This window comes from Columba livia, chromosome 3 (assembly GCF_036013475.1).
Source record: "Columba livia isolate bColLiv1 breed racing homer chromosome 3, bColLiv1.pat.W.v2, whole genome shotgun sequence".
NCBI lineage: Eukaryota > Metazoa > Chordata > Aves > Columbiformes > Columbidae > Columba > Columba livia.
Genome location: NC_088604.1, coordinates 72,087,130 through 72,102,113, shown reverse-complemented (window position 1 = coordinate 72,102,113; position 14,984 = coordinate 72,087,130). Strand labels below are relative to the sequence as shown.

The 14,984-nt window shown below is 35.1% G+C and overlaps 1 protein-coding gene and 1 long non-coding RNA gene across 12 annotated transcripts in view; one reads left to right on the top strand and one right to left on the bottom strand.

Annotated features, from left to right (window-relative positions):
- PACRG (parkin coregulated) overlaps positions 1-14,984 on the bottom strand; it is a 232,957-nt gene that overhangs the window by 164,301 nt on the left and 53,672 nt on the right. For 3 of the 4 annotated variants that reach the window (XM_065057580.1, XM_065057581.1, XM_005508599.3), the window contains exon 3: positions 11,953-12,087. The exons of the other annotated variant lie outside the window; for it this stretch is intronic. In XM_065057580.1, coding sequence (XP_064913652.1) covers positions 11,953-12,087 — 135 coding nt within the window. The remainder of the gene's footprint in view (positions 1-11,952; positions 12,088-14,984) is intronic. 4 annotated transcript variants of the gene reach the window in all.
- LOC110363376 (uncharacterized) overlaps positions 1-14,984 on the top strand; it is a 49,294-nt gene that overhangs the window by 9,974 nt on the left and 24,336 nt on the right. The gene's annotated exons all lie outside the window — the stretch shown is intronic.

The window sequence follows — 14,984 nt, the reverse complement described above, 5'->3', positions numbered from 1 at the left end:
CCTTACAGAAGTAAGAGCAGTGTAAAAGGCTGCCACTTTATAATGAAATATACATGGGTACAGAGTTAATTATTAAAGCAGAGGAAACATGCTTCACTCTTAGACAGAACTCACTTTTACATTCTAAGGTTTATCAGCAAACATCTATGATAAAATAAAAGATTAAGAGGAACAGCACAATTCTAGCAATCCCAACATGTATTCACTACCTTTAAATTTCCATCAAATAACCCAATGCTAACCAATAGCTGGAATCTGGACCACAACTGCTGCATATCTAAAAATTAATCCACTTTTTGGAGGATTATTCTAACCTGATAGTCACGATATTAAGTACTATTACCACATTAGCTTATAATGTTAAAAAAACCCCCTATATTAATGATTTAAGATCATGAATGCATAAATAAACAATTACCTGGGGAAAAGGTATGGGGCTGAAGTTCCTGCTCTCTGTGATGGTTACTAGCTGTGTCTAACTAATGCATCAGGAAGTCGTCAGGCAGTTGGACTAGATTATCATTGTAGGTCCCTTCCAACTGAAATACTCCTAGTCTAGTCATGTCTGTTCTGATGCATGAACATTCCAAATCAACTTAATGCAAAATCAGTCACATAGCTTAAATCACCTTTTGAGGTGTTAAATCCAGAAAGGTTTGTCTTCCCATACCCTTGAGAACAAATAGATTTATTGTCCCAATTATCTGCTACTCTGTACACAAGAAAGAATAAATATTACCTTGTCTGTAATCAGAAATGTCTGGAGACGAGATCTCTGACAAACTGATGGCAAGAGCTATGTGAACAGGAAGTTGTGTTCACTTCATCTTTTCATACTTCTTAGACACAGTGTGAGGACTTCTGTTGTGGCTGCACTGGATTTTATGGCCTTCGTTTATTATCTCACAGAAATAATATATCAAATTTATCACAGCCAATTATAAACATATCACGAATATTTTGCTATGCATTTCTGATCTAATTTGTGAGTATATGATTTGAATACATGCAAGTTTAAAAATAAATAAATATCCATGCATAATTTCAATAAAGATCAAGGGTTTTACTTATCTACAAAAAAGTATTATTTTCTCATTTTGGGAAGGGTTTGTAGCATCATGACTGTGGCTATACACGGCTTATAGTTTGTCAAGAAAGAATAGGGCAAATTCAGCAATGTTACCGAAGAGTTTTTGACAGCTGTTTTCCTCATCTCTTCAGAAAAGCATCAAACATATAAAGCAGATACAAGAAATAAAATACAGGTTTAATTCTCAAGAAAAAAGAAATGGAATGTAGCTTTCCTAATCTTCAGCTTAAACTAGAAATGTCCAGCTACATCACAAAATTGCCAACTATTGTTTGAGCTCAGACTGAATCAACACCTGAGAACTGTATGAGGGTGAGGATTTTGAACAAGCAAGTTTAACTCTGAAAGGAGTGGAGTATCTTAATAGCTGTAACACCTTAATTCCTACACTTATGTATCCTTTGTATCAATTTACAGCTGCTCATATTTCCATCTAGACTGCTGCACAAGAACAGAAGGTTACACTTCGGCACAGACACAAAAAGGACTGCAGTTTAAACTATTTTTACCTGGTTAATGTGTGGGGTTGTTTTTCAGCAAGCATATGAACTATATTAAGCAAAAAGATCATATTAAGATCAGCTAATAACGCATATTGTCTTTCACATTGTGGAAGCACAAGATAAGTAATAACTCAAAGGAAACTGAGATTCAACTGAATGGAGTTCAAATGTGAAATGGACACTCCAGCTTGGGCTTTGCTACAGTGATGTTTCTGCCTCAGACCTCTATCTGGGTGCCCAGTCTACCAGCCTAGGAACTACAAGAACAACAAGGTTCTAGCGTTGTTCATAAATGGCAAGGCAAAATAGGGGTCTCCCATCTGAACTGGCCTTTTTGAGAGTCTGAAAGGACAAGATGAGAAGCACGGAGCAGGAACACCACTAACTGTACAGGTTCATTTAGGTATTTATGATTTCTTAAGTGTATGGCCATTGATTTCTGACCCCAGTAGAATTTCTTTGGATACGAACACACCAACATTGATTGTGTGACTTTGTCAAAGCAGAAGTGTACTTCAGTGCACTGAGTCTTCATTATGAGATTCACTACATGACGATACAAGTCATATTCCTAAAGAGATGCATATTTAGACTGAAGTTTAGATTACACCAGAAGCAGCATGCTTTTTTAGCCTCATTCTAGCCTCAGGAAATTTTCATCTGAATATTCATATCTCTTTAAAGGTCACTACTTGTGATCTTCTAAGGTATTATTTGGCTACCTTTTTGTAATAGTTCTTTAAATAAGGCATGGATTTACCTGCACATATTAACATAACATTAACTTTAAAACACAGAAAATCAGTTCCAATGCATAAGACTTTACTTAATTATTTTTAAGTATAATGTGCCAGTTAGGTTTTTTGGGGTTTTAACTCCAATATTATAAATATTATAAATATTCCAAAATGTCCTACAGCACTTGGATTGCTTCATTATACGAGACTATTTAGCCGATATTCCTTTAAAACCAGAGTAAGATACATTTTTTGATGTGATATTGAAGGGAGTCACTGAAAGAAAACTAGCAACCCACAGATTCTGTGACTTAGTACTAGAACTGCAGTATTTGTAATTCCCTACAATTGCCTGTTTCCCGACCATTAATGTGCAAAAGCTGAAAGCCAAGGGGAACTGTCTCTTAATGAGACAGAGATATTTAAGATAATTTATTTTAGACCTGATAACCTACCACATGCTACTACTACTATCAAACCTCAACATTGCTATTTGAAATGTAAATATACACTCAGTCCTCAATTTCCACATAAAAAAGCACAAATCAGCCACCTCAACTGAGTTTCTATCAGACACATTGAAATGAGATTAATTTTAAAGGTCTTGGCCACTAATGTCTTAAAAATGCAATAACACTAATTTGAAACTAGAACTTATGAAGAAAGTTACATCATTATGATTGAAAACAAACAAATGTAAATATCTTTTTCTCATTTTAGAGGTAAGTGCATCATCTCATTAGCATCACTGCTATATAGTATAAGCAAAAGTATCACTTCAGTGGGTTTGATCACAAGGCATTAACATATGCTTTAATCTCCGCAGGAACAGAGTTCTTTCATGCCGCATTGATAGCTATTTTATTGAACTGAGTTGCCAATACGTTTCAAAGCAAAAAAAAATAAAAAAAAATAAAAGGTTAAAATTTAGATCTTGCTGTTTTAGGAAGTTTTCATGAATCTTAATCAGAATGATTTCTATTCAAGGACAAATTTACACCATAATAAAACATGTAAAAAGCATTCCTTACTTAAACCAGTTCCTGCTGAGCTGTCCTCATGAGTAACTTCATATGAAGACAAACTCTTCACAGATAAAGAAAAGGAGATACAGATGAAAGAATAAACGGGAGAAAGGAAAAGGACAATAAAACTGGGTGTTAAACAAACAGATACTATTAATTAGCAGAATAACAATGTAAGGAATGAGAGCAGTGCTGAGTCCAGATCAGAACTATGCTAGCATAGTAGATGTGAATAGGAATTTGATGTGAATTGTTCATAGAGGCTAGTGATGAGAAAATGACACTGAAATGATGATGAACTAAAGTATGCTTTGGAAACGGTATAGGAAATGAAATGGAACTAAAGGAGATAAATTTGCCCCATGCACATGCCTAACATACAGTGGAGAACAAAAGTGCAACAGTTAAAGGGTCACAGAAATACAGAGTTTATCATAAAACTGATGGGAACAGACATCCACTATAATACATTTGTAAAGTACAGACATTTGTTGAATATGTTTTTACATAACATCAGATGATTGTGGAAAGCTACAAAGACATTTTTATCTTACAGATGCTACTGATCACCTCAACAAGCAGTAAACTCATACTTGTAGAGGATGATTCTTCCTGCTATTCACACACACTTTTTATAGTGCACCTCTGTGTTTTTTCAAGGCAAAATCTGCCCCCACATTTTCACATTAAAAGACTCCAATTGCATCATTTCTGCATTACATTTCTTAAATGAAAAATGCACCTATGTGCCATTTTTTACCTGAAATACTACTACTACTACTACTACTACTACTACTACTACTACTACTACTACTACTACTACTACTACTACTACTAATATCAGACTTGATAAGACAAAGTAGTTGAAGAAATTCAGTCTCTGAGCCTCAGAATAGAACAGTCACAATATCTGACTATCAGAAATGAAAACATCAAACACACATTGATTTTTATGTTGTCAATTCCATTTGTTCTGTCACTTGCCAGAGAGCTTGGCAATATTTGGGTAAAAGGAGGAAGGCTGAGAACTAATGGACAGAGAACAAGCCATCCATTAATTGGGATAGGGCTCAGAAACCACCTTCAGAGTAGATACAGAAAATTCATCAACGCTGTATTTGTGGTGCTGAACAAAACTTTCTGACAAACAACAAGAAGCACTTTTAAAGACAGATGTTTCTGCTTGCAGATTAAAGTGGAACAAGTCCTCACACTTCTAGACAGCAACCTGTGTAGCTAGGAGAAGCTTATTCTGCCTGAAACACAGTCTAACAAGATGTCTTGGCTATATTACCTATTTCTCTTGTAAAAAGTTTCTCTCTTTAAGAACAGATAGCTGTTTAACTGAAGGAGGAGGAGCAATTTGTTTTTGTTCTATATGTCAATGTACCAATTTCTGAAGCTTACAACAGCACTTGTGTCCTCTAGGGTCTATAATAATTTGAATTGTCTTTATCCAAGTGCCTAGCAAATCATTGTCACATAGCAGCAGTCGACCTTTCTTTTCAATCTATGCACTTTTCAGGAGTTATAAATCAGTTGACTTTCAAGCTCGATGAGATGGCATATGCCCTGGTTTGAAGAACAGATGGAGGCTTGGGGGAAAATTGTTTCTGCAGGCTTGCTACAAGCAGCACTGCTCCATAAAAGTGAACCATTCGCACTAATTTCTCACATAAATTATAAAGGCAGGGAGCACCAGCCCATTCAGCAGAAAATCTTTCATCTCACTTTCAGAGGTCATTTAGCAAATTTAAATTAAAGTTATTTCTGATACATGGCTGGGTTTTTATTCCATACACTTTCAAGAGATGGCAATTTACTTCACGTAAAGGAATGCCTTTAATTGTGTACACAGGGAAAAAGAAACAGTAAATTAACTGCCATCATTTTTCTAGAGTCATGGGATAAGTTGTGACTATTAATGAGCCACAGAGGAATTAATAATTGAACTATGGCAGCTCTGTACTGTAGGAAGCAGGTGAACTGTCACTACTCTTTGCAAAGCCTGTTTTAGATGCCAGCTGAATACTAGTCCCCAGATTCAGCATCGATGTTGTTAAAAGAAATGAAAGCTCTGTCATTTCCAGAAAATAATTTTTTACGTTTTAAGGGAGACATATTATTCAGCTGTTAAGCAAAGGTACATATCTTATTTTTAATAAGCATGGTACTTTATCTGAGCATGGAGAAAACATTTCTGAACTAGTTCTTAAAACATTAATGAAGACATTAAATAAAACAGAAACTAAGACCACTCTGTGCCGTACTCACTCTGCCTAAGCATGATCCATGGCCACTCCTCTTTGTACATCATCTTGCAAAAAGCTTTCATTCTGCATGACAACACTTGTGGGGGATTTACAAGTTTTCTTTAAGATGACAGTGTCCTCTCAAGATATTTTATTAACAAGATATTAAACATAGAATGGAATCAGTAAAGAAATCCTTATATATGAAAATAAATCCAAAAGAAAAGTATTTTCATCGTCAGTTTGTTCTCTTTGCTTTCAGATACCTAAGGCTGCAATTCCATGAGCAGCAAAACTAATCTAGAGGTTCATTGCTGTCCAAAGAAAAAAAAAGTTTTTAGATCCTTTGACTCTCTCCCATTCTTCACTGGACTTCACTATTGTTTCTTTCTCCGTCACCAACACACAGCTTTAGCACTTATGGACCCTTTTGCAATCGAAGTTCACAGGGCTGTGAACTTGTTACTGATTGAGAAGAAACACATCCACCTCTTTTCCCTGAGTTAGTGAGAGAAATGTACTCCCAGAAGACTCTGATCAGCAGCAGTGCCAGTGCCCAGTGTGCCTCAGAAACAGAGAGCAGAAGACATAAAGGAAAGTTGGACACTCGCATTCTGGTGGCAATAAGTTATTAAAACCCCGCAACGTCTAGAATTACACCTCACCTCTATAAATTGCAAGACATTAGTATAATAATGGGATCATTCTGTAGTGTAAATGAGCTTCCTACAACTATTTTTAATTTGTTTTGGGATTTGAACTTTGGGAAGTGTTACTGAAGTTTACTTAATACTAGGCAGGGAATAACATACGGTGTTTATTCATGTGGTTTAATGACAAGACAATGACACAAAAATGAAAAATACTGAGATACATTACTTCAGAGCTCTGCAACTGAAAACTTGTTTGCCTTCCAGCTCTATCAATTGATATTTTAAAAAAATAATTCTCTCACTTAAAACTTGTACCTCAAGCAATCCAAAAAGGTTACACTTCCAGGAAAAGGAAGCCCCAAAACCAAGCGCAAGACCAAAACTAAAAAACCCAAACCAAACCAAACCAACAACAAAAAATTTTTTCTTAGTGCCAGGTACGGATACCAGCTTAATCATAGCAGCTCAGAATTTTACATAAACTAATATAAAATATACTGATAAAACCAACTGAATAATGAAAGATGCTAATAAAACCTGCAGGTTTGTGGCATGTTCAAATTATTTGTAGTCCCTATTACCAAAAGCAACCTTCGATAGTCTGCACAAGGCAAAAGTGTATGCACAATCCAAATTCATGATGTTATGGGCAGAACAGTTTATTTTACCACTGCATCTCGTTTCTATCACCAAGAAGTAAATTTTCAACTATAGCTTTACACTAGCCCCTGAAAAAAACAAGCTACATAGAAAAGAGAGGATAAAGAGAAATTAAAATGGTAAAAGTCTCATCCTTAGTGAACACAGCTACTCTGGGAAAAAAACACAAACCCCAAAAGATGGAAATCATGTTCATTTTGACGTTTCGCTTGAGACATTTACATTTTTGAATTTGGTTTTCATTTCTTTGAAATTGTAAAAATTCTTTGAAGAATAGAAGCTTTTTTTTACCCCTGCATAATGACTTTCATAATTAACCCCACTCTGTTAAAAAAAATATTTTCAAAAGTTCTGATGACTTTTGGTATGATACAGAGAGACTGCATTTCAAACACATTCTTAATAATTCAGAAATACTTTCTGGGTTTTATCAACTTTCTTAGTCAAAGGTTTAATTGCATTCTGACCTTTTTTTAATTTGGTAATGTGTATTTTAAAATGGAAGGTTTTTTTCCAGTCTGGACTATGAGCTTTTATTATTCGTATCTTGGCAGGGGATTGTGCAGAAGAATATATTACTACATTTAAAAATAAAATTGTGATCTACACAAGCTGAAAGAGAATTGCAGGATCCCACGGAAGCAGCCAACAGGCTTTTAAATATTTAACACATTCTTTTTCTAGAAACATCACTTTCTACTATTGTCTATCTGTAAATTAACAACAATTCATGTTTCAAACTTTTATGCTTGATACACATCAGAAACACATTTTCAAACCATACTATTATTATTCATTCTCTGTTAGTGGGCAACAGCAAATGCTTCAAATTTGGAAAGACTCTTGAACATTTTTTGAGTAATTCAACCAAATAAGTTGTTTATTTCTAGATCTGAAAAGGTTCTACTTTATCAAAAATATGAGTAGTATGTATTTGCAGCAATTTTAAGGCACTGACATCTATACAGTTCTATTTAATGATCACTGAGGAAGCATGAAAACAAACAAAGGATTTAAATTAGATATTAAAATATTATACTGGGTGTATGCCATTCAGTGAAGAATTTACTGACTGCTAGCAGACCCCCTCAATGAGGATGAAAATTCTTGAATTAATTTTGTATGGATTCTTTCATTTTCACTATGTAGTGTGTTAGAAAGAAAGTGGGTTTCCTTTTACCTTTGAAAATGAGAAAAGGACAACTTTTCTCCAGTTTTGAAAACAAAGATTAGGAACATCATGTTGTCATGTTGTCTTCTTTTAGAAACTTAATTACAGCCTCTAACACCAAATTATTTTAGTTTGGTATTATCAGAGGCTTTTTTAAATCTTCCCCCTCTCCCCGCTATGATAATCCTTCAAACCAAGTTCCATTTCCTGTTCTTGTACATAGTAATGTATATGTTGTAAACATATTTCATCTGTTTTGTTTCATTAGGTTGAAACAGGTTTATTTGAACTTGCAACAGTAGTAAAACTAACCAACCAGAATGCCAATATTACAGGAGTATTCAAAGACATGCCTTTCTAAACTTAAAGACTGAAAGACACATCTTGCTATAATGATCTTGTAGTGAGATATCATTTAGTTTGGTTCCTTTTTCAAGAAAAGGCATGAAGATAAACACCATGGTTTATCCACACAGTTTAATCTTGTGTATACTTAGGATCAATTCGGAGTAAGAATGACTCTTTCTGAATTTAGTGCATTTTGGAAATAATTAAGCTAAACAACAACAACAATGTACTATTGTTGCAGAATTAAGGATCCAACGCATGCAGTTTTTCAGAAATAGTTCTGAATAGTTCCTAAACTTTAAATTTATATCTCATCCACACCTATAACCCTAGTTTTATGTAGCCAGCCCTTAAAGGCAATTAATCATGGCCTTAAATAGGGATAAGCAGAATTGTTACAAATTCAAGGCTCATTTGTGGATATTTTTTTGGTATATGTTAACAAAATTCATGGGTATTAAAACATTTCAGATTGTTCATTTCTAGCTGAAAATGACTGAATTTTGCCCACAGAATTACAATATAGGGAACAAGAGTTCAAAGTGTGTTCAAAAAAATATTTAATGTCTGACAATTATGATTGTTTTATTTTGTTTCAGTAATTACAAAAACAAACAAATAAAGAATCAAAACAAAACAAAACCCAACTGTGTATTTCACAGGAAAAAACAAAATCCTGTAGTATTTTCTTTTGTCACAGCAAATCATGTTTCTGAGACCCCCTGAATTTTCTCTCATGCACCACTTGGTAAACAAACTAACATGAGTGAAATTAACCATGATACACATTATATCTAAACAGAGAAAAAAACCCTTTCACAGTAAAACATTGATATTGTGCTACTATAGCAGGATTAAAATACCACTGTTACCATTTATTTCTCCTCTTTACCATTCCACTAGAATCATGATTCATGCAAATAAATATAGCTCAGCCAAGCTTTTATAGAACATTTTGCCTAGACACATTTCATTATTAAAATATTTTTTCATTTTAATGAATTTAAGCATTATTGAGTAAAATATATTTGTAAAAAGATTCCTTAATCAGATTTACAAAAAATACTACAAACTGATGAAAATTATTATTAGATGTATGTTGGATATTTTGACTACTCACATGTCCTTAAAACAAGTGAAAAATACAGACCTTACTTTATCTGCATCTGTAAATATTATCTAACAATGAACAACATTCTCACACTTCTGCAGTAGTGGGCAGCCTCTAAGGCTTTAGAACCTATCTAATGTAAATTTTGAACTAAAGAACTCCTATTTGCCTGCTTCACCTATTTAAATTGCACAATAATCAATGATGGTTGCATGCCAAATTAAACAACAGCCTCAAGTAATTCTACTACCTCAGTATTGTTTTCTTGAGTGCCTGACACAGAACTGGGTCTGGATTGATTTGTGACTAAATCAAGCAGCATAGAATAAGGGGAATAAGGGAAATAAGGTTGGACCCTGCAATATGCTAAGGTAGGAATGGAATAGTCAGCTACTCTGCTGTCTTCTTGCATACATGCTGAAGTAGCGATCATTTGTTCTGGAAGAAAGGATAAACAGCAATAGCAAAAGCAACTGTTGCATGACATCTCAGTCCTACATTGTACTAGCAACATGCTGGGCTAGCAGATTGCAAATTGTGTTAACAAAAAATTATGTGCTGGATCTTTCACGAGAAACTCTGCTATTGTGACTGTCTTAAGACAGTAAGTTTTCAAACAATTCAAACTGTGAGATACAGGGAGCAAACATACTAGACATCCAGCTGTGGTTGGAAGGCTTTTAGATGTCACAGAATCAGAGAATATCTCAAGCTGGAAGGGACCCATGAGGATCACTGCCTCTCACAAGACTATCTAAAACTAAATCATATGACTGACAGTGTTGTCCCAGATGCTTCTTGAGCTCTGACAGGCTTGATGCTGCAACTACTTCTTTAGGGAGCCTCTTCCATTGACTGACCACCCTCTCAGTGAAGAACTTTTTCCTAATGTCCACTTCCTTGTGTCCTAAGTCAACTAAGCAGTCACTAGCATCATCTAGTGGAATACCAGTCCCTATGATTGAAGTATATGGATCAAATAGCATTTAAATTGAGGTAAATTGTCTGTACGTCTCAGTCTGATTTTGTGAAATTAGAATGTTAAATGCCTCAAGGCGAAAACAAGATTCTGCAGATTTTGGAAGTTGCTTGTAAATCACCTTTGGGTCTTACCTGGTGATGAAAGATTAGGGTGCAGACTTATATTGTAAGCCTGTGGGTCACCTAAAGACCAGTTGCACTGGAATCACATTCTGATAATGGGTAAAGTCTTGTTGGATAGAGATTCCCTTTGCTGCAAGAACTATTAATTCTTCCATGTGCTGATTGAACACAGCACAATTCTCTCTTCTATACTTCAATAAGCAGAAAAGCTACCTTAAAATCTAGTTACTAACAAACTACATAGTACGACTTTACCACACTAGGTCTAATCCTGTTGGCTTCATTAGGAGTAGAGTCAGCTATAAGATTGCAAAATTGCTCCTTTTTGTGTTGAATTAACATAGCTATAAATTTAAAATTTGTATCATGTTCTTGACACGGACAATTTAAAACACTTTACAAATCTGACATATTTTGCTCATGCATACCATGTTCATTTTCTGTAACTATCAGTGCTTCCGGCAAAATCTTATTCCAGTCCAATAAATAACACAAAACAATAAAGTAATTCATGATAACCAAAATAATTAAATAGTAGGAGCAGGTTAAAGATCAGCATTCATTTTCCAAATTAAATTTAAAAGTCTGCGGTAGTTACTTATAAGATTGGCAAGTTTTACAAATAACAATACCGAGCATTTTAGAGAGGAACACAGCCGCATTAGAATGGTGTCATTAGGCAATACATTTATTTTGAAGCCAATTAACCTTTTGTCAGAGAAATGTCGGAGCTGTAATGGTTTCAGCAGTGGAGGTCAGCCTCTAACAGGGACACGTATGACAGTGATTACGCTGTCTGACATATGCTGTAGACCAAGAGTACAGCTGTGGAATGAGAATCTGCCTTCGTTTGTATTCTGCTCTGCATTTTCAGGGAGCAGGCAATCTTGACCTATCCATTTAGGTAATTAAAGCTTCTATTTGGAAGTGTCCTGCAGGAAGGTGAAATCTGGGAGAGATAAATGGCTGTTGCTTGCTGTATCCAGCCACTTCCATCAATTGATGGACTGTCTGAAACAGGCTGCATTGCCAGGTCCTCATAAAAATAGAGATGAATTGGGCAGGAGACAATTCACTAAGGCAAAGCAACTCTGTCATCTTCCTTTTTGCAGCATATAATTTGATTGTTAGTCAAGGCAGACAGCTGACTCAGAGGCCTTTGTCTAACAGCTTCCCCACCATCTTCCATTTGCTAAGAAATTATTTCTGTTTGTTTACTTATAAGCCAACATTGTTTGACAATGAGAGATGTCACTTCAATAAGCTCAGCTGGCTGTCACAGCTGTGCCATGACTTACCTTCCAGGCGATTCTGTGTCCTCTAGCATTGTGCTCAAGGGCAAATGGGAAATCTCCTCGCTCATAAAACTTGCGAAATGCTGTGGGTTTTGTTGGTCTTTCTTTAAATGCTCCTGCAAGTGGGGGCCCTCTAACCTTAAAAAACAAAAACAAAAAATCCCCACATTTCAGTGGTAATATTTTCTTAGAAAGAGCCAAATTTATATGGCTCAATATAGAAACAGATGAGCAAGAAGACTAACATTGATATCTCAAATTCTAATTCACCTTCTTCTTTACATGCTATATTTCACTCCTTTGAAAGTACGCTTTGGCAATAATCTACAGGTTTTGTTAGCTGCTTTTTTGTTACTACTTTCACATTGTCCCATAAAAACTGTTATATTTCAAAGCAGCTACCTCTATTACCCCAGTATTTTTAAGCTAGAATAAAATAGCAAAAACATATTCACATTATATAGTGGAAGTTCTTAGAAAATTAAGCATTTCTCCTTGAGAAATATTTTTCTATTTGTTTCTTTATAGAAAACATTTGATTTAGTTTCCATCTGGTATAACTATCCTCACTTTCCATTTTCCTTCTCTGGCCATTACCTAATCTCCTTCATCATATCCCTTCCTTGAATGTCATGTATCTGGCCTTCATAGGATTTCCAGCCCTTCAGTATTGATGGCTGAAGCACTGGAAGAAATGAAGGAAACTCTCTCTCAGACCTCTCTTCTCTGCTTCTGTTGCTTTTGGAGAACGACATTTGATTCAGCTCTGCGTAGTTCCTTATCTGAGTTATTGCTGGTCGGCATACTGCATAGCCTGAGTGCCTGAATGATGGTCCAATTCCAAAATACTCACAGTGGAACTTTTTCCTCAACCAAATATAGTAGTAACAGCAACTACCAATTGGCACTAAGATAATAGAATTTCAAGTACTTATAAGAAATCTATTGCTTAAGCTAATTAACAAAGCTAATCTCAAATGCTGAAAGAGCCTGAGAGTGCTAAACTAATCCCAAATGTCCTTGACAACTGATTCTTCCCTGAGAAACTCTTGTGTTTTTGTTCTTTTTTTTCTAGCCATAAATCTGGGCTAAGAACTTCCTACAATTCTCTATGCATCTCTTTTTTTTCCAAAAATGCCCTTATGACTTGCTACCTTTTAAAACACAGAAAGTGCCATTTTCAAAAGAAGGTGAGATCTTCAAGGATCATATATCTGGTATTTTGTGTTGTTCTATTTGTCTCTATGTCTTCAGTGATCCTTAGTTTTTAGCATTAGACACTCAGCTTTCCAGTGAACGAAATGCAAATATGTGACATAATTTGCTTTATTTGTGCTATTCTCTAATTTAATTGTGCTAACTACAGATCTAAATCTGACTTGGCACTTTCTTCCTCCAAAGTATTTTGACATCATTTGCTAGATGCTAGATTTGCTAGAGGAGGCCACTAGTGATATGCCTACACTGTACTTCAAATTACTTGAACTAGGGCTACTAAACTGTGACCTGTTGTTGCATATTGCTGTCACAGATAGACCATGTCTAGTGAAAACAGATATGATATGCATAGCTGTAACTTTGCGTAGTAAACAGATCTGCAGCCTTGAGAGTAATACTCCAAAACAAAGCATTTTAAACCAATGTAAATAAATCTACACTTATTTTTCTGTAGAGGAACAATTTGTTCTATGCCTCTAGTATAAGTACATTCACTTGGTGTCTTTTTTTTTCTCTTTTTTTTCTTTTTTTTGTATTTCAGGCAAGTCTATGAGTCACTACTCATTTGAGGCCAGCAGAAAAGCATCTATGTTCTTTTTTTTTGCATATTTTTCACACACAGGACCTTCACACATGCTTTAAACATTATTTTCTGTAAAATATTAGGAGTCACTGTTTATTAATTTTTTGACTGAAATTATTGATAAAGTGTATGTTGTCTTGATTACATGAGATATAATCTTAATTATTTCTTGCGGACTATCATAATGTACTCCCAAACTGCATCTTATATGAAACCAAATACTTTCTTCTTCTGAACTCGTTAGTAAATACACTCAGCCTTTATCTGCTGCACTTTTAGAAATTTTCTAGAAAATATGTTTGTGTTATTTAACCTCTTCTTATTCTTTATTAGGGAACAAAGAAACCAGAAAGACTAAACAGATCTTGATTATCAAATCCATTCCTCTCTTATTCCTCTAATATTACTCTACTATATCTACAAAGTCTTTCAAAAATTAACTACAAATCTGTCCATTTGTCCCTTGCCTGTTGAAAGGCTGCTGAGCATTATCTTACTTCAGTGGCTAGAAACCACATACCACATCTTAAATCACATGCCTACTCTGAACTGCCACCTCCAAAAAAGATATGGTAGAATTAGAAAAGGTTCAGAGGAGGGTTATCACTGAGGGTATAGAGAGGCCTTCATAAGAAAAAAATAAACTGGAAAAATGATGACTAGGGAGGAATAAGGATCTACAAAACCATTACTTCACAGAGAGGATGAATGACAGATTTTCCGCTGTCTCCTCCAGTGAAAGTACAGGGCATTAAAAAAATCTAGTAAGCGACAAGTTTGGAACAAACAAAAGTAGTTTTGTATTCATGGAACAACTAATGCATTTATAGAATTCCTTGCCAAAAGTCAGTGTTGGGAATGGTACAAGTTTCTGTACATTCAAGCTGTGACTGGGAAGGCTGATGAAAGTGAAATGCATTTGGGTTTACCAAATCAACATTACCATTGGTCAGAAATACAATGAGTATTATCCTTTTTCACATGATACAGCATAGCAGGTCATCTAGTATTACATTTAGTCTCTCATGGTGACATCACACTAACATCTTATAGTTAGCCTTTGATCAACTGTCACAGCAACTATCTTATCCATTTGATGACCTATATGTTAATAACAGAATTTCTTGTCATTAGTTGTAAGTGCATTATCCTGTACTTTGTACTATTATATTTCATTCAATTTCTCTTACACCAGTTCTCAAGGTCTTCTACTTCCATGTGTGTGACATCGTGA